This window comes from Bos indicus, chromosome 9 (assembly GCF_029378745.1).
Source record: "Bos indicus isolate NIAB-ARS_2022 breed Sahiwal x Tharparkar chromosome 9, NIAB-ARS_B.indTharparkar_mat_pri_1.0, whole genome shotgun sequence".
In the NCBI taxonomy this organism is placed as follows: domain Eukaryota; kingdom Metazoa; phylum Chordata; class Mammalia; order Artiodactyla; family Bovidae; genus Bos; species Bos indicus.
The window spans coordinates 65684026-65711002 of record NC_091768.1 but is presented as its reverse complement, the minus strand read 5'-3'; the positions used below and the strand labels follow the sequence as shown (position 1 = coordinate 65711002).

Genomic DNA, 26977 nt, shown 5'->3' with positions numbered 1-26977 from the left:
CATTACCTTGAAAGTTCTGAGAGAAAATATGACAACCTAAATTTATTTAGTAACAAGGTTGAAATAAAATTAGTTGGATGGGGAAAGAGGTGGGAGGGGGCTTCAAGATGGGGAACACATGGACACCCATGGCTGATTCATGTCAATGTATGGCAAAAACCACTATAATATTGTAAAATAATTAGCTTCCAATTAAAATAAATTAATTAATTTTTTAAAAAAAGACTAACGAAAGGAAATTTATGAAACTAAAATCAGCAGGTTTGAGGAAACTGAGGATTTGACTGAATCTTAATGGTAAAGAACTAAACTGTCATGAGTATTCCTTCTCCTTCTCACCGCTTGGTTCAGCAAAGTGCAAACGTATTTCTTACCCAGAATGAGACATGGACTCTGAAATACTGTGCATTCATAAATTAAAAGTTCCCTTTTTCACACTGTCTGTAGCCCTGAGTTTGATTCCTGAGGCTGCATGATCTGTAGAAAGAACACAGGTTTCATATAGACAAACACGGCGTCAGATCTCATCTCTGCCTCAGGTTACACTCATACGCTTTTGTGATCTTCAGCATCAGTTAACAGACATGAGTTGTTTTTTTTTTTTCTTCAGCAGTATAATGGGGTTTAAGAATGAAACATCCCAGAGTCATTGTGAAGATTAAATAATGTTTGCTAAACACTCGATGCATTAGAAGCAACAGTTGGTAGGGACAGTAGAAGTGGGTGTTGCTATTGGTGGCTGCCTTTGCCCCTCTGTTCTGTGATGCTAAGGCTGCTTATGTTTTCTGTTCCCTTTTTGTACCCTTGTAATTATCAGCATGTACTGATGTGTCTTACCGTGGCTCTGTTTCTGGGAAAAATCAAGTATTATCATCATTATTGACAGGGCATGTGAGAGCATGGTTGTGAATCTCTGTTTCACTATAAAGCCTTTGGGGATTATGAATGTTTTGCTGGGGTGTGGCTGGTAACAGGTAATGATATAAGGCAACTTGCAAGGTATTAGGGAGCAAAGACAAGAATTCTGCAGGAACATGTTGATTGCAATAAATGGATCAGGTGTTTTTTTTTTAAACAGTAGAGACTTTAAGATCTAACAAGTTACAGTTTGAATTGCAGGCTAACAAGAGAAGTAGATCATGTAAAAGGGAAAGAGTAACTGAAGAGAAAGGTTTAATATGTTAGAAATAAAGAATATTCTTTATTTTAAAGAAATATTTATTAATTAAAGTGAAATATTTTTTAAGAGTATTTCATATGCCTTTTATCTATAGGCAGGGTTGATCGTTGCAGTCTACTGGCCTGAGATTTAGGGATAGAACTATTAGATGGGGTAGCAGTGTCATTGTCCAAACTGGGATGGATTTGAGAAAGATTGGGCTCCTATTAGTAGTTACACTAGTTCAAGAGAGGGCAGGCAGTGAATGGTGACTCTCCATGGCAAACTCAAGCATATATTCACATGCTCTAATCTACTGTTAGAACTTATAGATGAAATGGAAACAGAGAGATGAAATGGGAATAGAGGGTGAAAACAGAGACAGTAGGCAGTAGATGGAGACTTGCTAACATGAGGATTTACAAGGGGTTAGGAGGGACGATGGATATACTGAAGAGAAATTTTGTACATGGACTTCTTTCCATATGAGATCCCCGACACGACGTTTTAGGTGGGGTGACCGCCAGACCCCAGTGCAGGGATGATCCAGAAGTAGCATTTCATAGGCATCCCCATAGCTGAGCAGATTTGAGAGGACAGTTTTCCATTTATCACCTGGTTTCTAGTGGGGGAGTGATGTCTGAAAAGAACACAGAAGAGCTAACTGTCAGAATATAAAACCGGTAATATTAGTGAGCCCTTATCAAGCCAAAAATCAGTGTACTTTTTATAATCCTTTGTTTAAAAAGGATTGTAGTTTGTTTCATGCTTTAGAAAGATGTCAATAATGAATAAAAGGAGAAACTTTGCTTGAAAAGGTGAACTTCAGTCACTGCTGATTTATTTATGTGGAACACTTCATTCTCTGGCAAAGATGAGAAATGTTCTTGCTTTTTGCCCTTTTTTTAATCCTTTGCTATCTCTATTATAGCCACTGGCCACATATGGCTGGCTAGTGAGCATGGGAATTCTCTCCATATTGAAATGTGCTGGAAGTGTAAGTGCTACATTTTAAGAATTAGGATGAAAAATTACAAAATATCTCATAACTTTACATTGATTACATTGTCATGTGAAAATGATAATATTCTGAATGTGCTGTATTAAGTAAAAATATATTATTAAAGTTAATTTGACCTGTTCTTTTTGTACTTTGTTAATGTGGTTATGTGGTATGGATGTGAAAGTTGGACTATTAAGAAAGCTGAGCACCGAAGAATTGATGCTTTTGAACTATGGTATTGGAAAAGACTCTTGAGAGTCCCTTGGACTGCAAGGAGATCCAGCCAGTCCATCCTAAAGGAGATCAGTCCTGGGTGTTCATTGGAAAGACTGATGTTGACGCTGAAACTCCAATACTTTGGCCACCTCATGCAAAGAACTGACTCATTGGAAAAGACCCTGATGCTGGGAAAGATTGAAGGTGGGAGGAGAAGGGGATGACAGAGGATGAGATGGTTGGAAGGCATCACCGACTCAGCGGACATGAGTTTGAGTAAACTCTGGGAGTTGGTAGTGGACAGGGAGGCCTGGAGTGCTGCAGTCCATGGGGTCGCAAAGAGTCAGACACGACTGAGCAACTGAACTGAACTGAACTGAATGTGGTTTTTAGAAAATTTTAAATTATACTTGTGACTTGTATATTTCTTCTGGACAGTACTGTTCCAGACTTAAATGTACTTTTAAAATTTTAATTTGGTGTGGGAAGGGGGGGTGATGGTACTTTTACTGCTTGGTTTATGGGATCTTACTTCCCAGACCAGGGATTGCACCCAGCCCAGGTGGTGAAAGCACTGAGTCCTAACCACTGGACAACCAGGGAATTCCCTTTATTTCCTGATTTTAAATAATTATTTAGTGAAAAAAAATGACAAAATCCCAGCTGAAATCATTTTTTAAAACAGTCACATTTTGTTTATATATATGTATATATATGTAAATGTATATTCAGTTAAAGAATATGTATTCTTTAATTGCAATATAGTTGATTTACAGTGTGTTCATTTCTGCTGCACAGAAAAGTGAATCACTTATATATCTATATATAGATAAAGATATATACACACACACACACAATCTGTTTTTGAAATTCTTTTCTATTATGGTTTTTCATAGGATATTGAATATGGTTCTCTGTGCCATACAGTAGGACCTTGTTGTTTATCCATCCTATATGTAATAGCTTATATCTGCTAACCTCAAACTTCCATTCCATCCCTTCCCTACTTCCCCTTCCTCTTGGCAAACATAAGTCTGTTCTTTACATCTGTGAGTCTGTTTCTGTTTTGTGGATAAGTTCATTTCTGTCAAATTTCAGACTCCACATATAAGTGATATCATGTAGTATTTGTCTTTCTCTTTCTGGCTTACTTACTTCACTTAGTATGGTAAGTGTATCCATGGCATTGTTTTGTTCTTTTTCCTGGCTGAATAGTGGTCCATTGTGTATATATACAACACCATTTTTGTCCATTCATCTGTTGATGAACATTTAGATAGTTTCTATGTCTTGGCTAACGTGACTCTTGTTGCTAGGTGTGCCTGTATCTTTTTTAATTAGAGTTTTCTTTGGATATACGCCCAGGAATGGGATTGCTGGTTATTGTTCATTCACTCAGCCATGTCCCACTCTTTGCGACCCCAGCATGGACTGCAGCATGCTAGGCTGCCCTGTCCTTCACTCTCTCCTGGAGTTTGCTCAGGCTTATGTCTATTGAGTCAATGATGCCATCCAACCATCTCATTCTGTGTCACCACCTTCTCCTCATGCCTTCAGTCTTTGCCACAGCATCAGGGTCTTTTTTAATGAGTCAGCCCTTTGCATCAGGTGGCCAGAGTTTTGGAGCTGCGGCCTCAGCATCAGTCCTTTCAATGAATATTCAGGGTTGATTTCCTTTAGATTGACTGGTTTGATCTTCTTGCTGTCCAAGGGACTCTCAAGAGTCTTCTCCATCATATGGTACCATTAGGTACCATATGCTATGGTACCATAGCACCATCATATGGTAATACTGTTTTTAGATTTTTGAGGAACCCCTATACTGTTTTCCATACCAGTGACTGTACCAATTTATATTCCCACCAACAGTGTAGGAGGTTCCCTTTTCTGCACATCCTTTCCAGCATTTATTTGTAATAATGGTCATTCTGTAAAATAGTCACATTTTCTAATGGCATAGCTCATGTCAGAAATGTGCATATGTGTGTGTGCACACACACACTTGTGCTTGCTCAGTCCTGTCTGACTCTTTGTGACCCATAAACTGTATCCCACCAGGCCCCTCTGTCCTTAAAATTGTTCAAGCAAGAATACTGGAGTGGGTTGTCATTTCCTTCTCCAGGGAATCTTCCCAACCCAGGGATCAAACCCAGATCTCTTGTATCTCCTGTATTGGCAGGCAGATTCTTTACCACTAGCACCACTTGGGTGTTTCTTCTTAATTTCTCATAGATTTATCATGATTTCTAATATTAATGCTTTATGTTTTGACTTTTCATTCCTGTTTTCTCAAGCAGCTACTGACTATAAAGCACTTAGAGCCATAGACCAGGAGAATACTTTCGAGGTAGAAGAGGGATTCTCTTCTAACAACCTCAGTTTAAAAGTTCAGATACTGAAGCTTGTAGGTATATATACCTTCCTTAACTAATAGTAGTTATTTAATTGGAAAAGTTCACCCTTGAAAGAAATCCTGGATACTTCTTTTTGTAAGGTAGAGATCACCTCATTAAAGTTATCTTCTTTTGAATAATGTATTTTCCTTTGGTATACACCAGTGGTTCTTGGATTGGTTTTTCTCCCTGCCAGACTGGTGGCTCAGATGGTAAAGCGTCTGTCTACAATGCGGAAGACCTGGGTTTGATCCCTGGGTCGGGAAGATTCCCTGGAGAAGGAAATGGCAACCCACTCCAGTACTCTTGCCTAGAAAATCCCATGGATGGAGGAGCCTGGTGTCCGTGGGGTCACAAATAGTCGGACGTGACTGAGTGACTTCACTTCACTTCAGAGACGCTAGAGGCTTCCCAGGTGACTCAGTGGTAAAGAATCTGCCTACCAATCCCAGAGCCGCAAGAGATGTTGGTTCGCTCTTTGGATTGGGAAGAGCTCCTGGAGGAGGAAATGACAACCCACTCCAGTATTCTTGCCTGGAGAATTCCATGGTCAGAGGAGCCTGGCGGGCTACAGTCCATGGGTTCTCAAACAGTTGGACATGACTGAATGGCTTTCATTTTTCAGAAAGCAGAGGCTCTTATCAGAGTAATGCACTCTAACCAATGTTACAAGAAGATGCAAATTTTCTTGGCCATGGAGCCAACCAAATAGTAGAATTAGTTAACAAGACAGAATGTTAAGTTTTTTGTTAAACAGGAAAGTATCTCATGCCTAAAATGACTCAGATGTGACTATGCTTCATAGTAAATAATAGTCTCTCTTATTTCTGTGACTCAGTTTTCCAAAAGAATTGCAAAGATAAGACTTGTAGAGCTTTAAAGGTTTTTTAGATCATTTAAGTAGGTTCTCTTCTTGCTGGTACTTCTTATATTAAAAAAAAAAAAGCTCAGAAAACAAGCAGTTGCAGGATCTGACAGGTTCAAATCAATTCACATCAGATGGGAAATAATCATAGGAGATGATTTTTTTTTTCCCCCTAGAAACAAATTACTTGGAAGAAGTGTTTAAAATCTGTGAGTCTCTTAGATAAAAGCAAATTATTTTACATGATCAATGAGATTCATTGAACTGCCAAATATGTTGTGCACTGAAATTAGACTTAATTTACTTTTGTTATGGTGAGTTTGCTATTTGTTCTAAGATAAAACCAATGATCACAAGTACAGTAGCAAAGACAGATGAAATTGGATGGAGGTTAGTTGCCAAGCCAGACCATCAGTGATCCCTTGCAAACTAATGACTAGATTTTTATCTAGAGGTTGAGAAACAAAACTCATTTTGAGACATAATTTAAATGGTCTTTAGGCCTTGTGTCTTTTGAGAAAGTATTAACTCTCTCAATGGCATATTAAGAAAAATGGTGTGCAGTTCAGGGGATATAAAGTTTAACCTCAGCTTTACTGCTGAAGAGCCGTGGGTTTTATTCAAGTCCTGACCTCTATTTTCAACCTCCAGTGAGAGGAATGGATGATAATTTGGTGTGTGTTGTTAAGATCCCTTTCAGCTCTGAACTTATTTCAGTAAAATGGGGAAAATAAAAGAATGGTTATCTGACCTCCTTAATCATAGTTATTTTATGATGTGAGTGACAAGTGGTAGTAATTTTATGAGGTCTCTGGTTGATTGAAAATTAAAATATAAAAGAATTTGAAAGCTTGGATGTACATATTTTGGTTTCTTTTTCTACAAAACAAGGTGATGTCATGTTAACAAGTAATGTCTATCAATTCAGTTTACTTCTTGAATATTTTGTGTTAGCTTGGCGTTCTTTTTTTTAAGAGAACTCTGGCAACTTGCTGATGGTTTTATTTTGACATATGGTTATAAAACTTGTGGTGATCAAGGTATAATATAGATTTGTGAGCCAGTTATCATCCTGAAAGAAAACACCCATTAGACTTTTTCTGGCTTGTAACCCAAATGATTGATAGTACTGATAAATAAGTAAAAAATCTTACCATATTTCAGCACTTGGCCATTTAAATTTGAATAATCATTTTAAGTGCTCACCTAGTTAAGAGAGAAAGGTAGTAAGGTGTCTTTCTTTGGGTTAATATGTATGTTTCTGATATAAAGTGTAATCTAATAAATTTTGGATAGTTTTGACTAATTTAGATAATGACAACCTGGAGAAAACTTGGGTCTTTATGTGCTTTCTAAAGAAATTCACCAAGATATTAGGGGAGAAAAATCCAGAAAAGGAGGGGAAAGCCCAGTGAATTCTGAGACAAACATCTGCAGAAATGACTTGACAGTCTTCAGAGATGCAATGACTTACTTAAAAGATAGGCCATATGTTTATCAGCCTTATTTCTCTCCTCAGGGCTTTTGTTAAAGAAAGCCCTCTTAGAAGAGGGCTGTTATCCTTATGTCAATAATATAAACTGATCTGCTCTGATGTTACACTTTTCTTAACCTAAATTTTTTATTTTCCTAAACTGTTGTACAGACTATCATGAGGAAAAGAAAGTCTTAAATGGTAAGTCGTATACATTTATAGTAAAAAACTGAATCATATTCACATGATTGTATACAAAATGCCTTACAGAATTATTTGGGATATTTAGATATTTTTATGCAAAAGATGTGTTTACTTGCTAAGCTTAGAGGATTTGACAGGACTCTGTAGATCCCTTACTGAAGCCATGACTCTTTCTATAGTCCTTTCTGTGGCATCTCTGAACATGTGTTCATCTGTCCTCAACTTGAATACAGTAAGTCCCCTATATACGAACGAGTTCTGTTCTGAGAGTGTCTTCATAAGTCCTGTTTGTTCATAAGTCCAACAAAGTTAGCCTAGGTACTCAACTAACACAGTAGGCTATATAGTAGTGTATAACAGGTTTATAATACTTTTCATACAAATAATAAATTAAAAAAAAATAAAGAAAACATTTTTAGTCTTAAAGTACTTTGAAAAGTACAGCAATACCAGCTGCATCACGGCTGCTTTTGCACTTGCTTCCAAGTATCCTGGGCTTAAAATAAAGATACTGTGCTAGTATACTCTGTACTCGGCTTCCCAGGTGGCACTAGTAGTAAAGAACCCAGCTGCCAATGCAGAAGGCAAAGGAGATACAGGTTCAATCCCTTGGTGGGGAAGATCCCTTGGAGGAAGGCATGGCAACTCACTCCTGTATTCTTGCCTGGAGAATCTCATGGACAGAAGAGGCTGGAAAGCTATAGTCCATGGGGTCTCAGAGAGTCAGACACAACTGAAGCAACTTAGCACACATGCACTCTATACAGAACTGTACAGTAAAGCACTCAAAAGCACAACCACATGTAGAGGATGCATGCATGTGACAGTGTACACTATGCACATGAACTGACTTACATGATTGGACATGTGAATGCACGTTTGCCTCTTTGAAAGTTCGAGACTTGAAGGTTCTTATGTAGGGGACTTAACTATACTTTCATTGACTTGGAGTTCCCCCCTCCGATGCCAGACTGAGGGCACCTCTCCCTCAGGCACAGGGCTCTCCTCCAGTGTCTATGCAGATACTGAGTAGCCTGTTAATCCCCTCTTCTCTGGGCTCGGCAGCTCTCCTCAGCCATTCACTATGATTTGGAATCATGACTGACACTACCCCTAACCTCCTCAAAAATTTTGGTGTGAGACTTTCAAAACTGCCTGGGGCTACTCTTGACTGAACTGTAATACTAATATATGTTTTAAAATGCATTTTTTTCCTTTGTATTTTGGACAAGAAAGTTGTAGAAATTCAGCTAACAAGCTAGATTGCCAGATGAATTACCTCTTCTTTTTCAAGTAGAGGAAACAGTCTTCTTATAGACTAATACATGCAGTTTGTGATGTGCCACCTGAAGTTGTCTGACAGGGTCACCGCATTAAAGGAAGGTCTGTTCTTGGGTTTCAGCTGATACTTTACTCTTCCATGATACTAGGCAAACAGCCTTTCCTTAAAGGCTAATTACTGGTTGGCTATTTTCTTTCCCGCCACATTGCTTTCCTTTGGCTGCATGGCACTTAACATGTCAGTTAACAGTGGCCTTAAAAATGTGATATTACATTGTCCAGTGGTCTGGCCAGCACAGTTACCTCTTTTATATGAATATGTATGCCTCAAATATTTGACTTATATAAGTGTATATGGTTAAGTCTGCATATTTACAGACGTCATCTGCCTGCTTTCTGTGTCATCATTTAAACGTCATTTAAAACACTGAAGCCAGCATTCCTCTAGAGACCCAGTCTCTTCAAATTGACATAAGTCCATCAATTCTCTCATGTTTTAACAGAAGGTTCTCTGGATAAGAAGAATCTTGAAAACCTCTAAACTACCGTGTCTCCTAGGTGCCTCCCAACACTGACTTTGTATAATTACCATGCCTTCTAATTGAGAATTCTAAGACTCGCCAAAGCCTAAATTTTTTTTTCCTGCACAAAGAGTACACTCCTATTGTAGAAGAAAAATAGTTAATGTTTACAGAATCTCTGAAGCTCTTCCCGGTTCTCAGAGTTTTCAAAAACAATTCAAAAACCAGAGCCTTGGTGGGCATTTAAAATGTGATGTTGAGACACACCCACAAGAAAATCTAAAATGAAAAAGACAGAATACCACGTGTCAGCAAGGTATTGGAGCAACCAGGCATCCATACCCTTATGGTAAAAATTGTAAGTTGGTATGACCTTTTTGGAAAACTGTTTAGCAGTATTTACTAAAGCTAAACATACTCACGTCCTGTATACCTATCAGATATGTGGATGGATGTTCTTTAAGAATGAGTGTGTACATGTACCAAGAATATTAATAACAGCACTATACATAATCACCAAAAACTGCCCAAATATCCATCAACAGTAGAATGAATAGATTCTAATATATGGTATATGGTATATTGAGAGAGTATAATAATACTCAGTAGTAAAACAGAACAAACTACTAATGCATTCAGCAGCATGGATAACATCTCAGAAAACTCCAGATCTGACTCATTGCTTACTATTAATCATGCTAATTTAACATTAACTTTAACGTCTATGTAACTGTCCCCAAAACCCAGACCAAAAGAAAGCATGTTTTATGATTCCACTTTTTCATAAAGGTCAAATGCAGGCAAAAACTTATCATGATGTTAAAAGTCAGAATAGTGATTATCTTGGGGGAGAGGTGGTGAATGGAAGGGCACAGGGAGGGTGATGGTTACAAGGGTATGTTTTACATATGGAAATTCATTGAGTAGTATATTTATGACTTGTCTCCTTTTATAATATTTCAATAAGAAGTTTACTGGAGAGATGGGGTGAAAAAAAGAAAAATGCAACATAGATGAACTGTAGCTATTTTGTTTATTTTTCTTTGTGAAGGCATGCTTCCTCAGAGCCAAGTGACAGATACACTTGCCAAAGAAGGTCCTAGTTCTCCAAGGTATGCTTTCTAATTTTACTTTCTTTAAAGCTTAATCAGTTCTACACCAAAATATGCACATTAAAAAAAAATGGCTCTAAGTTTGATTTATTGCTTATTATATTAATCATGCTTTTTTGATACAAGAACTGCACTGCCTCATTTATCAGGCATTGTTGAAAAATGAGCTGTTCCCTAAATATGAACTTTTAGCATAACTGAAGTTTAACCCATTTTAAACACCACAACTTAAAAAAGAACTATTTAAAACAATTTTTTTCTGATTATCACATATATATTCATGGTAGCAAACTTAGAAACACAGGGAAATACAAAAGAAAGTGATAAAAGTCGGTCCCATCAACCCTAAATATATACTCTTAATATTTGGTTTATTCTATCCACTTTGATTCATGTAGTACCTATTTCCGTATTATTCTGACAGTATTGGTATTACAGTATATTATGTGATCAATTTTGTATGTCATGAAATATTCTGCAAAGGCATTTTCTGGTCTGTATTCCATCGTATGATGGAAATTGATCAAGTATCCATAATTTATTCAACTGTAATATGCTTCCCTAGTGGCTCAGTGGTCAAGAATCCTTCTGCTAATGCAGGAGATGCAGGTTCATCCCCTGTGTCGGGAAGATCCTCTAGAGAAGGAAATGGCAACTCACTCCAGTATTCTTGCCTGGGAAATCCCATGCACAGAGGAGGAGCCTGGCAGGCTACAGTCCATGGGGTTGCAGAAGAGTCAGACACAACTTAGCAACTAAACAACAACAGCATTATTTTGCATGTCTAGTTTGTTTTATCAGTTTTTTAATGAAAATTCTTGGAAATGTATTGCACTGTCTTAGTAAATTAAGCAATCCATGTATAATTTTGTTAATGATATTTCACATGCCCTAGGGTTATGTGTATTATTTGTCATTTTTCTCTTACCACCTTTCCCCACAAGATGAGTCTGTAACAGTAGCATCCTGCTATACTTGTTATATCTGTTAAGTTATTTCATATACAATTTTAAGTTAAGGGCCTCGGGGTATCTCTTGTAAGATTCACACTGGGGGCCTGTATACAGGTAATAAGAACAAAAACTAAATCAATTTGATCAGAAGTTTTACAAAACAGATGATGTAGCTTTTCCTTAAATTTTTGCTGTTGACTGTTAAACATCCTTGGTGAGTTAATTTCGTGGGTAATATATTTGTGACAGGAAAGAGTCAAGGTAATAAGCATGTAGATTTTGTCATTTTCCTTCAGAAAATATGTTGTGTTATTGCTCTGATACAAGGCATTTTAGATGTGTAACCTTTATAAAAAGTGTCTTGTCAAGGAGGTGGTTTGTTTTTATCCAAGTTGGTATACCTGTAGTATATGTCCATGTATTTGCTGGTATACGTGAAGTATTGTTGTTGTTCAGTTACTAAGTTGTATCTGACTCCTTGCAGCCCCATGGAGTACAGCAAGCTATTCTTCCCTGTCCTTCACCATCTCCTGGAGTTTGCTCAAACTCGTGGTCATTGAGTCAGTGATGCCATCCATCCATCTTATCCTCTGTCGCCCTTCTCCTCATGCCCTCAATCTTTCCCAGCATCAGGGTCTTTTCCAGGGAGTCAACTCTTCCTATCAGGTGGCCAAATTATTGGAGCTTCAGCATCAGTCCTTCTATTGAATACTCATGATTTCCTTTAGGATTGACTTGTTTCATCTCCTTGCAGTCCAACGGACTCTCAAATGTCTTCTCCAGCACCACAGTTCAAAAGCATCAATTCTTTGGCGTTCAGCCATTTTTATTGTCCAGCTTTCACATCTGTACATGACTATTGGAAAAACCATAGCTTTGATTATACAGACCTTTGTCAGCAAAGTGATGTCTCTGCTTTGTAATATGCTGTATAGGTTTATGATAGCTTTCCTTCCAAGGAACAAATGTCTTTTAATTTCATGGTTGCAGTCATTATCTGTAGTGATTTTGGAGACCAAGAAAATAAAATCTTCCATTTTTTCCCCTTCTATTTGCAATGAAGTGATGGGACCAGATGCCACAATCTTCATTTTGTTAATGTTGAATTTTAAGCCAGCTTTTTTCACTCTCCTTTTTTACCCTCATCAAGAGGCTCTTTAGTTCCTCTTTGATTTCTGCCATTAGTAGTATCATCTGCATGTCTGAGGTTATTGATATTACTGCCAGCAATCTTGATTCCAGTTTGTGATTCATCCAACCTGGCATTTTGCATGGTATTCTGCATATAAGTTAAATAAGCAGGGTGGCGGTATACAGACTTGACATACTCCTTTCCCAATTTTTGAACCAGTCTATTTTCCATGTCCAGTTCTAACTATTGCTTCTTGACTTCTTGACCTGCATACAGATTTCTCAGGAGACAGGTAAGTTAGTCTAGTATCCCCATCTCTTTAAGAATTTTCCAGTATGTTGTGATCAGCACAGTCAAAGGCTTTAACATAGTCAGTGACGAGAAGTAGATGCTTTTCTGGTATTCTCTTGCTTTCTCTAATGGATGTTGGCAATTTTGATCTCTGATTCTTCTGCCTTTTCTAGATTCAGCTTGTACGTCGGGAATTTCTTGGTTCACATACTGCTAAAGCCTAGCTTGAAGGATCTTGAGTATTACCTTGCTAGCATGTGAAATGAGTGCACTTTTATGGTTGTTTGAACATTCTTTGGTATTGGAATGAAAACTGACCTTTTCCAGTCCTGTGGCCACTGCTGAGTATTCCAAATTTGCTGATGTATTGAGCTGACTTTAACAGCATCATCTTTTAGGATTTGAAATAGTTCAGCTCGAATTCCATCACCTCTACTAGCTTTGTTGGTGTAATGCTTTCTAAGGCCCTCTTGACTTCACACTCCAGGATGTGTGGCTCTAGGTGAGTGACCACACCATTGTCGTTATTTGGGTCACTGCAATATTGTTTGTATAGTTCTTCTGTGTTTTATTACCACCTCTTCTTAATCTCTTCTGTTTCTCTTAGGTCCTTGCCATTTCTGTCGTTTCATCGTGCCCATTCTTGAATGAAATTTTCCCTTGATATCTCCAATTTTCATGAAGGGATTTCTGTTCTTTTCCATTCTATTGTTTACCTCTTTTCTTTGCATTGTTCACGTAAGAAGGCTTTCTTTTCTCTCCTTACTATTCTCTGGAACTCTGCATTCAGATGGGTATATCTTTCCTTTTTCCTTTGCCTTTGGCTTCTCTTCTTTCATCAGCTCTTTGTAAAACCTCCTTAGACAACCAGTTTACCTTCTTGCCTTTCTTTTTCTTTGGGGTAATTTTGATCAACACCTGCTGTACAATGTTACAAACCTCTGTCCATAGTTTTTCAGGCAGTCTGTGTACCAGATCTGATCCCTTGAATCTGTTTGTCATTTCCACTGTAAAATCATGAGGCTTTTGATTTAGGTCATATCTGAATGGCCTAGTGTTTGGCCTAATGTTCCTAGGGACACTAGGAAAGTGTCCCTACTTTCTTCAATTTAAGCCTGAATTCCGCAGTGAAGAGCTCATGAGCCACAGTCAGCTCCAGGTCTTATTTCTGCTGACTGTATAGAGCTTCTCTATCTTTGGCTGCAAAGATTATAATCAACCTGATTTCAGTATTGATCATCTGGTGATGTCTATGTGTGGAGTCATCTCTTGTGTCATTGGAAGAGGGTGTTTGCTATGACCAGTGTGTTCTCTTGACAAAACTCTGTTAGCCTTTGCCCTGCTTCATTTTGTACTTCAAGGCCAAACTTGCCTGTTACTCCAGATATCTCTTGACTTCCTACTTTTGCATTCTAGTCTCCTATGATGAAAAGGACATCTGTTTTTGGTGTTAATTCTAGAAGGTCTTGTAGGTCTTCAAAGAATTGGTTAACCTCAGCTGCTTTGGCATTAATGGTTGGGGCATGAACATGGAAGTATAGGCATTTTAAATTAAGAAATAATTGCGAGTCTGATTATTTAGTGAAAAAGTTTCCAAAAATGTATTTCTTACTGTAGGTTTCAAAATAAATGTTTTAAATCATGTATCTATTGTGTTATATTGTATGTTTTTTTGATTGTATATATTTTAAAATTATATCTTTAATGGTTAATTTATGTTAATGCATATAATTATTCATTCTTTTTTGAATATTTTACAGCTATGACTGGTTCCAAACAGACTCTTTAGTCACCATCGTCATATATACTAAACAGAAGGTAAACAAGTTTTTAACATCAGAAAAAAATAAAAAGCTACATGCAGGCACATTTCTGAGCACTCATCTTGTATTAACTTACAGCAATTCTATGAGATAGATCCTTTCATTATCCCTATTTTACAAGTGAGGAAACAGAGATTAGGTAGTTTAGCAGAGTCACACAGTAAATGGGAGATCTAACATTTTGATCCCAGACAGGCTGGCTCCATAGTATATGCTCTTAACAAACATGCCATAGCATCTCAGGAAAAAAAACAGAAAGTAGTGGGTTGGCCAAGAAGTTCGATCCAGTTTTTCCATAACATCGTACAAAAACCTGAAGAAAACTTTCAGCCAACCCATTATTTTATATGCTCTTCTGTGATTTTGTTTGTTTTTATGCATGGATAACAGCAGTGGACTGTTACCCTTGGACTGCAAGGAGATCAAACCAGTCAATTCTAAAGGAAATCAGTCCTGAATATTCATTGGAAGGACTGATGCTGAAGCTGAAATCCCAATACTTTGGCCACCTGATGCGAAGAACTGACTCATTGGAAAAGACCCTGATGCTGGGAAAGATTGAAGGCAGGAGGAGAAGGGGATGACAGAGGAAGAGATGGTTGGATGGCATCACCAACTCAATGGACATGAGTTTGAGCAAGTTCTGGGAATTGATAATGGGACGGGGAAGCCTGGCATGCTGCGGTCCATCAGGTCGGAAAGAGTCGTACACGAGTGAACAAATGAACTGAACTGAACAGCAGTGAGAGTCGCAGTTTAACTTCACCATATGAACTGATTTCCTGCACTTGAATTGGAATTCAAGAGACAGGAGAGAGGATTGCTGTGTCTTAGTACGCTTAAGCTGCTAACCAGCTTTAGATGTCCTCTGGAAACTAAAATTAGGGAATTAACTCATTCATTATTTATTGAACACTGCTTCATTCTGGACACTGCTGTAGAATTCAGAAATCTACAGGTGGGCCAGATTCATAGAGACTGAGACCTCACCAGGCTTACAGTCCAACCTGGAAAATCAGATGAATAAGCAGGCAACTTACACCATCTCCAGGCACATCCTCCAGCAGCCTGCAGGGTCTCCACACTTGAGGAACCATAGAGATTTAGAGAGAAATTCTGGCAGCCAAGGATTCCTGAGAATTCATGCTACTTCTGCCATGGCAGAACTGTATCTGAGTGAGTGAGTTCCTCCTCCTCCTGAAGTAGGATTTGATGTTCCCGCCGGAGTGTCCAGCCTCTGCCTGAAAGAGCCAGGATGTCCAGAGGCACTGCATGTCCCACTTCCTACTTCCTCCTCACCAAGCAGTCTAGAACCAGGAGGGCAGGGCCTAGGGAACCTGGGATCCGTCTCTTCCCATTGGTGATACCAGTGAGGCACAGAGGGTGGCTGACTGAGGGGAAGGGGGAGCCTACTATGTTGAAAGATGTGTTCCTTGTGTAAATGAAAGGCAGAAAAATAACTTGCATCAAAGCTATGTAGAAACTAGAGACATCTGAAAAGTTGTTAGTGATACATTTTTTTTTGATAAGCTGAGCTTAAGAAGTTGTGTTAAGACAGTCCCTTATGCTTAGAGTTTACAGATGAGTGCGTAAGGTAGACATTAAGCATAGACACATATGTAGTTAAAATTATGATGTATGCTTTGAAGGAGAAGAATGTGCTATGAGAGAGCGAAAAACAGGAGTAATGTGGGTTTAGCTTGTGGGCTCTGTAAATAATTACCATGTGAACTTCCACTGTACACTTAAATGTATAGTGATAGAGTTTAGAAAAAAGTTTATTTTCCTTTTCTATTTCTGTTTAAGGATATCAACTTAGATTCAGTAATAGTTGATCATCGGGATGATTCCTTTAGAGCCGAGACAGTTATCAAGGATTATTCATACCTTGTACATGTTGGTAAGTAACTTATTCTATATTCATGGAAACAACTTTTGTTACAGTATAGTCATAACTGGTTGTAGAGTCTTGATAAACTATAATATTTTATCTGCTACTGTCATTTTGGTTTGTCATTTTAAAGATTTATTTACTTATTTTTAGCTGTGCTGGGTCTTTGTTCCTCTGTGGACTTTCTCTTAGTTGTGGCGAGTGGGGTCTGCTCTCTAGCTGCAGTGCATAGGCTTCTTCTTGTGGTGTCTTCTCTTGCTGTGGAGCATGGATTCCGGGGCATGCGGGCTTTAGCAGTTGTGCCACATGGGCTCCATAGTTATGGCTCCCGGGCTCTAGGGCACAGGCTCAATAGTTGTGGTGCGCGGGCCCAGCTGCTCCATGGCGTGTTGGAACTTCTGGGCTAGGATCAAACCTGTGTCTCCTGCATTGGCAGGTCTTCATCACTGAGGCACCAGAGAAGCCTGGTTTATCATTTTATGATTAGTTTTGGGGTTTGTTTGTTTGTTTGTTTGTTTTTTCCCCATTATTTCTTTAGACTAGTGAAAGGGCTAGCAAATGGCAGTATGACCTCACTTTTCCCAAGTTTAAACAGTTTGATTAGATGTGATCGAAATCAGTCATATGAAATACTTGCTGGCCCAGCTTTGTAAGATCATATTACTTAATACCTGCAAACACATCTCCAGAGGCCTGCCTGTCATGTGCTCCTGCTGAGTGGACATCACCAGGCACTCTTCCTGGCCTGTCTCCTGCCAGCTCTGTCATGGGAAGTCAGAGGCTACATCACAGTAGCCTAGGCCACAAGGTTGTACTATACCCTCCAGTGCCTGTCCCTTCACAGCCAGAGCCCAACCATATAATTCACTTCTGTCTGTTTTGAGAGGTTGCAGATATATCAGGAGAAAGAACTCAGGACTGAAATCTGGAATCAAAGGTATTAGTAGCAGATTCCTAATCCATTTCTCACCTGTAATGACTCTAGGATTTCATCCTTTTCTCCTTCAAAGAAAGTAATATTCCAGTTAAAAAGTAAAAAGGAAACAAACCAAAACAACAAGAAGAAAACTGTATCTTAAGCATGCATTCTTATGTAAAGAATGTTCTGTTTACTTTTGTAAAACAAACTGAAAATCTCCAGATCTCAGCTGACTTGGGATTCTGCTCATGGTTTTCTTAATGAAGGACATTTATTCCTAAATTTGATTGAAGTTGACAAATGTTTTTTGTTTCTTATTTTCCCCCATTCATTAGATTAATCAACCTCAATTCTTACACCTTTCTTCTGGAAGTACATCCTATCTTATTTTTTACCTGCGTAAGATCTAATATACATTGCCTCTTAGGGAGAGTTTTAACAAAAAACTCAGATGTCTAAAAAAATATATATTATTCATTAGCTCCGTCATGTTTTTTTTTTTTTTTAACAAAGACTTTTGTGTCAGCATTTATTATGTTTCAAATATTTTATGGCTAGTGCTGTTCACGTCGTAGCTAACTGTAGCTAGCACACGTATGAGAAAACGAAAGCTCCACGGTCAAAAATGTGAAACTCCTGGTTGCTAATATTAAATCAGAGTCAAAATGGGAAGTTTCACAGAAGCATATTAACAGAGAACTTGAGAACAGATGTTTGTAAAAATACTTCATCTCCCCCTTCTGGGATGTAAGTTCTGGAAAGGCACAGATTTTTCCCTTTCCCTAACTGTGGTACCCACAGCATCTGCAAAGTGTGTGACACACAGTTCAGTTCAGTTCAGTCACTCAGTCATGTCTGACTCTTGCGACCGCATGAACCACAGTACGCCAGGCCTTCCTGTCCATCACCAACTCCCGGAGTTTACCCAAACTCATGTCGGCTGAGTCAGCGATGCCACCCAAACATCTCTTCCTCTGTCGTCCCCTTCTCCTCCTGCCCTCAATCTTACCCAGCATCAGGCTCTTTTCAAATGAGTCAGCTCTTGGCATCAGGTAGCCAAAGTATTGGAGCAGCTTCAACATCAGTCCTTCCAATGAACACCCAGGACTGATCTCTTTTAGGATGGACTGGTTGAATCTCCTTGCAGTCCAAGGGACCCTCAAGAGTCTTCTCCAACACCACAGTTCAAAAGCATCAAATCTTTGGTGCTCAGCTTTCTTTATAGTCCAGCTCTCACATCCATTCATGACTACTGGAAAAACCATAGCCTTGACTGGTAGACGGACCTTTGTTGACAAATAATGTCTCTGCTTTTTAATATGCTGTCTAGGTTGGTCATAACTTTCCTTCCAAGCAGTAAACATCTTTTAATTTCATGGCTGCAATCACCATCTGCAGTGATTTTGGAGCCTCAAAAAATAAAGTCAGCCACTGTTTCCCCATCTATTTCCCATGAAGTGATGGGACTGGATGCCATGATCTTAGTTTTCTGAATGTTGAGCTTTAGGCCAACTTTTTCACTCTCCTCTTTACTTTCATCAAGAGGCTTTTTAGTTTTTCTTCACTTCTGCCATAAGGGTGGTGTCATCTGCATATATCTGAGGTTATTGATATTTCTCCCAGCAATCTTGATTCCAGCTTGTGCTTCATCTAGCCCAGTGTTTCTCATAATGTATTCTGCATAGAAGTTAAATAAGCAGAGTGACAATATACAGCCTTGACGTACTCCTTTTCCTATTTGGAACCAGTCTGTTGTTCCATGTCCAGTTCTAACTGTTGCTTTCTGACCTGCATGCAGGTTTCTCAAGAGGCAAGTCAGTTGGTCTGGTAGTCACATCTCTTGAAGAATTTTCCACAGTTTATTGTGATCCACACGGTCACAGGCTTTGGCATAGTCAGTAAAACAGAAATAGATGTTTTTCTGAAACTCTTGCTTTTTCAATGATCCAGTGGATATTGGCAATTTGATCTCTGGTTCCTTTGCCTTTTCTAAAACCAGCTTGAACATCTGGAAGTTCACAGTTCACATATTGCTGAAGCCTGGCTTAGAGAATTTTGAACATTACTTTACTAGCATGTGAGATGAGTGCAATTGTGTGGTAGTTTGAGCATTCTTTGGCATTGCCTTTCTTTGGGATTGGAATGAAAACTGACCTTTTCCAGTCCTGTGGCCACTGCTGAGTTTTCCAAATTTGCTGGCATATTGAGTGCAGCACTTTCACAGCATCATCTTTTAGGATTTGAAATAGCTCAACTGGAATTCCATCACCTCCTCTAGCTTTGTTTGTAGTGATGCTTCCTAAGGCCCACTTGACTTCACATTCCAGGATTTCTGGCTCTAGTTGAGTGATCACACCGTCGTGATTATTTGGGTCGTGAAGATCTTTTTTGTACAGTTCTTCTAAATGACTATCCAACTTAGAGAACAATAAGAAAAGAAAAATTTATCCAGACCCAGACCTGGCCTACCCTCACATGTACTTGTGCACACCCTGGAGCTTGTGTGTTTCATGTGCTGCCTCTCTCCCTGCCCTGCTCCTTTCTTGGTTTGTAGGATTTGTCAGGCTGGGACCACCCTTAAACCAGTGTGGGTTACCCACTTGTGGGCAACTGAATATTTACTCTTTAGTTAATAAGGAGAGAAATGGAACAACTAAAAGAATATATTTAAATATTTTTTCTCAAAGTATATACATTTTGGTTGCATTCAGTTTTTCTTATGGTTTCTTAGGATATGTTTGAGAGATTTGAAAAAAATAGTGCATGAAAGAACCATTTAAATGATCATATACCGTGTTTGTAGACTGTAGGAATTGAAGTTGGATCTTAACTGAATTTTTTTTTCTTTTTCTCCAGCCCTGAGTCATGAGATTCAAGAAGATTTTTCTGGTAAGCTACCAACATTATGTATGTATGTACATATACACACACACACACATACATACACACCCATGGGGGCACAGCTACCAATGTAATGTATGTATGTACATATACACACATATACATATGCATGTATGAGGGGACAGCAGTTTGTCTTATTGTTCACATGTATATTTTCATGTTGCAGAACAGGGATATGATGTTTTCTATATAAACATATATGTTAATTTTTAAATATACCTTTTCCCTCTGGTTTCAGTTCCTCCTACCCCTTGTTCCTTTTCCCTTATTCATTTCATCTGTGCCCTTTTCATTTCCTCTCATTAGAAAAAAAATTCTTGTCTTCCATTCTTCCCTCCTGCCCTACTCCTGACGTGTAGCTTATAGAAATATATGTGACCAGACAAGTTTTTCTTAGGTGTATATATAAATATTTAATGTTAACAAGGACTTCCCTGGTAGCTCAGATGATAAAGCGTCTGCTTGCAATGCAGAAGACCCAAAGCATATTAAATTATGTATATCATTACATATAAATGTACAATGGATTTTACACAGCTGTTTAACAATAGAAGACTCATCAGAGAATGGTAGTTTTTTTTTTTCTTTAGCTTTATTGAGATATAATTAACAAAATTGTGATCTATTTAAAGATTTAAAGTATACAACATGTTGATTCAATAAAGGTGTACATTGTGAAGATTCACACAATCAAATTAACACATCCGTCATCTCACATGTTTACCTTTTGTATAATTTCAGTTATATAAGACAGTATCATCAACTGCAGTCACCATGTTATACATGAAATCTTCAGACCTTATTCACCTTATAGCTGAAATTTCATACTCTTTTGTCAACCTCTTCCTATCTCCCCCTCACCCCTGACACCTGGCACTGTTTTGCTACTCTTTCTTTGAGTTTGACTTTTTTTTTTAATTTGCACATATGAGTGATACCATGCAGTATTTGTCTTCTCTGTTTTATTTACTTCACTTAGTATAATGCCCTCTAGGTTTATCATAGATTGTTACAGCTATCAGGATTCCCTTTTTTAAGGCTGAATAATATTCTACTCTATATTTGTATATATGTGGTTTCTCGTTTTAAAGCACTGTGAGATTACATTACACTGGTTCTGTACCTTCCTTTTTCTATATACACCATAGTAAGTTCTTTTTTTTTTTTTTTTGAACTTCCTGATGTTCAAGCTAGTTTTATTTTATTTTATTTTATTTTAATTTAATTAGTATACATGTGTTCCCCATCTATAAATTATATTAATTAAACTCTTTGAAGTCAAGGACTTTTTTGTCTATTAAGCTTCAAATCAGTGCTCATGGAATTGAATTCATCCGACTATGCTGTCTTTAAAAGTTGTTAAATTGCTGCTGATTTCTATGTTTACAGTGAGGAAGACTAATATTGTTTCTAAAGGCAAAAAGAAATATACTTTAAATATTTAAAAACACATTTAATTCATAAAATATAATCACCTTTTAAAGCTTATTATATCAACAAAGCCAAAAGCTGGTTCTTTGAGAGGATAAATAAAATTGACAAATCATTAGCCAGACTCAAGAAACAAAGGGAGAATAATCAAATCAACAAAATTAGAAATGAAAATGGAGAGATCACAACAGACAACACAGAAATACAAAGGATCATAAGAGACTACTGTCAGCAGCGATGTGCCGGTAAAATGGACAACTTGGAAGAAATGGACAAATTCTTAGAAAAATACAACTTTCCAAACCTGAACCAGGAAGAAATAGAAAATCTTAACAGACCTATCACAAGCACAGAAATTGAAACTGTAATCAGAAATCTTCCAACAAACAAAAGCCCAGGACCAGATGGCTTCACAGCTGAATTCTACCAAAAATTTAGAAAAGAGCTAACACCTATCCTACTCAAACTCTTTCAGAAAATTGCAGAGGAAGGTGAACTTCCAAACTCATTCTATGAAGCCCCATCACCCTAATACCAAAACCAGACAAAGATGCCACAAAAAAAGAAAACTACAGGCCAATATCACTGATGAACATAGATGTAAAAATCCTTAATAAAATTCTAGCAAACAGAATCCAACAACACATTAAAAAGATCATACATCATGACCAAGTGGGCTTTATCCCAGGAATGCAAGGATTCTTCAATATCTGCAAATCAATCGACATAATACACCACATTAACAAATTGAAAGATAAAAACCATGTGATTATCTCAAGATGCAGAGAAAGCCTTTGACAAAATCAACATCCACTTATGATTAAAGAAAAAAAAAACCCTACAGAAAGCAGGAATAGAAGGAACATACCTCAACATAATAAAAGCTATATATGACAAACCCACAGCAAACTTTATCCTCAATGGTGAAAAATTGAAAGCATTTCCCCTAGAGTCAGGAACAAGACAAGGGTGCCCACTTTCACCACTGCTATTCAACATAGTTTTGAAAGTTTTGGCCACAGCAATCAGAGAAGAAAAAGAAATAAAAGGAATACAGATTGGAAAAGAAGAAGTAAAACTCTCACTGTTTTCAGGTGACATGATCCTCCACATAGAAAACCCTAAAGACTCCACCAGAAAATTACTAGAGCTAATCAATGAATATAGTAAAGTTTCAGGATATAAAATTAACACACAGAAATCCCTTGCATTCCTATACACTCACAATGAGAAAACAGAAAGAAATTAAGGAAACAATTCCAGTCACCATTGCAATGAAATGAATAGAATACTTAGGAATATATCTACCTAAAGAAACAAAAGACCTATATATAGAAAACTATAAAACACTGGTGAAAGAAATCAAAGAGGACACTAATAGATGGAGAAATACACCATGTTCATGGATCAGAAGAATCAATATAGTGAAAATGAGTATACTACCCAAAGCAATCTATAGATTCAATGCAATCCCTATCAAGTTACCAACAGTATTTTTCACAGAGCTAGAACAAATAATTTCACAATTTGTATGGAAATACAAAAAACCTCGAATAGCCAAAGCAATCTTGAGAAAGAAGAATGGAACTGGAGGAATCAACCTCCCTGACTTCAGGCTCTACTACAAAGCCACAGTCATCAAGACAGTATGCTACTGGCACAAAGACAGGAATATAGATCAATGGAACAAAATAGAAAGCCCAGAGATAAATCCACGCACCTATGGACACCTTATCTTTGACAAAGTAGGCCAGAATATACAACAGAGAAAAGACAATCTCTTTAACAAGTGGTGCTGGGAAAACTGGTCAACCACTTGTAAAAGAATGAAACTAGAACACTTTTGAACACCGTACACAAAAATAAACTCAAAATGGATTAAAGATCTAAACGTAAGACCAAAAACTATAAAACTCCTAGAGGAAAACATAGGCAAAACACTCTCTGACATAAATCACAGCAGGATCCTCTATGATCCACCTCCCATAATATTGGAAATAAAAACAAAAATAAACAAGTGGGACCTAGTTAAACTTAAAAGCTTTTGCACAACAAAGGAAACTATAAGCAAGGTGAAAAGACAGCCTTCAGAATGGGAGAAAATAATAGCAAATGAAGCAACTGACAATTAATCTCAAAAATATACAAGCAACTCCTGCAGCTCAATTCCAGAAAAATAAATGACCCAATCAAAAAATAGCCCAAAGAACCAAACAGACATTTCTCCAAAGAAGACATACAGATGGCTAACAAACACATGAAAAGCTGCTCAGCATCACTCATTGTCAGAGAAATGCAGATCAAAACTGCAGTGAGGTCAATGGCCAGTCAGAATGGCTGCTATCTAAAAGCCTACAAGCAATAAATGCTGGAGAGGGTATGGAGAAAAGGGAACCCTCTTACACTGTTGGTGGGAATGCAAACTAGTACAGCCACTATGGAGAACAGTGTGGAGATTCCTTAAAAAGCTGGAAATAGAACTGCCATATGACCCAGCAATCCCACTGCTGGGCATACACACTGAGGAAACCAGAATTGAAAGAGACACATGTACCCCATTGTTCATCGCAGCACTGTTTATAATAGCCAGGACATGTAATCAACCTAGATGTCCATCAGCAGACGAATGGATAAGAAAGCTGTGGTACATATACACAATGGAATATTACTCAGCCATTAGAAAGAATACATTTGAATCAGTTCTCATGAGGTGGATGAAACTGGAGCCTATTATACAGAATGAAGTAAGCCAGAAAGAAAAACACCAATACAGTATACTAACGCATATATATGGAATTTAGAGAGATGGTAATACTAACCCTATATGCGAGATAGCAAAAGAGACACAGATGTATAGAACAGTCTTTTGGACTCTGTGGGAGAGGGCGAGGGTGGGATGATTTGGAAGAATGGCATTGAAACATGTATATTATCATATGTGAAACGAATCGCCAGTCCAGGTTCAATGCATGAGACAGGGTCCTCAGGACTGGTGTACTTGGGATGACCCAGAGGGATGGGATGAGGAGGGAAGTGGGAGAGGGATTCAGGATGGGGAAACACATGTACACCCATGGCAGATTCATTTCAATGTATTTCAAAACCACTACAATATTGTAAAGTAATTAGCCTCCAATTAAAATAAGTTTATATTTTTAAAACTTTTTTAAATTAAAAAAAAAAACAAAAAAAGTTTTTGATTACCAAAATTCTCTGCACAAGCCATATTTATATTGAAGAATAGAAAAGTTTCAAGCTAACCTTTCTGAGTTGGCAGCAGCACTCCCTGAAAAGCATTTATCTTCATCACTTCTTATTTTTCATCTGCTGCAAAAATATTAGGTACTTCTCCAGTATTGAGCACACTGTCAATATCCTCTAGAAAAGCTTCCTCTTGAATCTCACTGTCCATAATCAAAAGACTGTCTTCTGGCCTTTCATGCCCACATTCCTTAAAAGGGCCTTAAAATAAAAATGTACTTAGAATAAAAGAAAAAATAAAATAAAAATAAAGCTTATTATATGATTAATATTATATTCATATATTCTAAACTGTTTCAAATATTCAAAAATAAGATAATATAAAACATTTTTAATTATCAAAGATTGATAATTATAAGGATAATTTATAGGGATTCATTCTCCTGGAGCGTTTTCTGTTTATTAAGCTCAATATTGGTTTACTGAATTCACTCATAAGACTCTCTCAGATCCCAAGAAATGTTAATACAGTATAAATTAAATTTGCTTTTGTCGATTCATTCAATGGCTAGTTTGTATATTTAAGGTTTTTTTTTTTTTTTAAGTTGTGTGTTAGTTGCCATGGCTCTATTTGAGCTTATATGAAAATCAGCATTATGTATTAGTTTGGCCCCTGATACATTAATTTGAAAGACGTTAGTCTGAATTTAAGATAAACTGGATTTAACATCATATAAGGCATAAACAATTTTGAGGAATATGTACCAAAAATTTTATTTATTTCACTAATGATCAATGTCATTCATACCAGATCAGGGCATTTGGGTTGTTTGAGAGAGACTGGTTTAAAAATAAACTCTCATATTTAATATCAATGAATACAAATGGAGTTTATCTTCTTTTCAGTGCTAGTTGTTGAGAATGTGGGAAAAATAGAGATCGTCCTGAAGAAAAAAGAGAATACTTCTTGGAAATGCCTTGGTCATCCCCAGGAGAATCATAATTCATTTATTCCAAAGAAAGATACAGGTAGGCTATGCTGTTATTTTGAGTCCTGGGTTCATGAAAATGTATGTCAGTGGCTCAGTTGTACCAGAATTTGGAGGGCCACTTTGAGTGAGCCAAAGGGTCCTTGTATCTCTTTCTGCTGCTGCTGCTGCTAAGTCGCTTCAGTCGTGTCCAACTCTGTGCAACCCCATAGACGGCAGCTCACCAGGCTCCCCTGTCCCTGGGATTCTCCAGGCAAGAACACTGGAGTGGGTTGCCATTTCCTTCTCCAATGCATGAAAGTGAAAAGTGAAAGTGAAGTTGCTCAGTCGTGTCCAACTCTTCGAGACCCCATGGACTGCAGCCTACCAAGCTCCTCCATCCATGGGATTTTCCAGGCAAGAGTACTGGAGTGGGGTGCCATCGCCTTCTCTGTGTATCTCTTTCTAAAGAATTGAAATGGGGCATTGGGTTTGTTACCCTCCCTTTTTTTTTTTTTTTAAACAGAGATTACATTTCTGACTCTGCTATCTAATGTTTAGGCATAATGGGGTCATTCAGTAATGATAGCTAAATGGAGAATACCCATTTAGACCTTTCATTCCTTCACTCCTTCATTCCTCCAGGTTCCCTTTTACAAAAGGTGCAAAAACAAGTAAAGTTGATGCCCTGTAGGCATATCTAATTTTTTTCTATTAGAGAAGGCACGTTTATTGCCTCTGCTACTGCTGCTGCTGCTAAGTCGCTTCAGTCGTGTCCGACTCTGTGCAACCCCAGAGACAGAAGCCCTATCCCTGTTAAAGTTAAAGAGTCGTGTCCGACTCTTCGCAACCCCATGGACTACAGCCTACCAGGCTCCTCCACCCATGGGATTTTCCAGGCAAGAGTACCAGTTTACTTCCTAAAGATAATACCATTCATTTTAAGTGTAACATCTTACAGGCAAAGGTGCATATTTTAAGTGTTCTGCTTGATGAATTTTCACAAAGTGAATGCACTCCATATTTTCTTTGGAAATTGGTAGGATTTGCCTCTTGTTCCAAGTGTTTTGAAATTTCATAGTTTGATAGACCTTAATGGAGGTCTGTTTTCAACTTTTGTGCCAAATGGTCATCCTTTGTGCTAATCTTTCCATTATGGAAGCTTAAGACCCATGTATCTGGAAAGTACTGATTTGTCGTCCCTCCATGGTCTGTTTTTACTTTTTAGAAGTGTTCTTT

The 26977-nt window shown here is 37.8% G+C and overlaps 1 protein-coding gene across 3 annotated transcripts in view; it reads left to right on the top strand.

The window, feature by feature from the left end:
- CYB5R4 (cytochrome b5 reductase 4) overlaps positions 1-26977 on the top strand; it is a 114535-nt gene that overhangs the window by 52754 nt on the left and 34804 nt on the right. The window contains exons 5-10 of one of the 3 annotated variants that reach the window (XM_070796137.1): positions 7282-7311; positions 10168-10228; positions 14365-14422; positions 16234-16327; positions 20094-20126; positions 25677-25799. In XM_070796137.1, coding sequence (XP_070652238.1) covers positions 7282-7311; positions 10168-10228; positions 14365-14422; positions 16234-16327; positions 20094-20126; positions 25677-25799 — 399 coding nt within the window. The remainder of the gene's footprint in view (positions 1-7281; positions 7312-10167; positions 10229-14364; positions 14423-16233; positions 16328-20093; positions 20127-25676; positions 25800-26977) is intronic. The other 2 variants (XM_070796139.1, XM_070796138.1) reach the window with 2 other exon arrangements.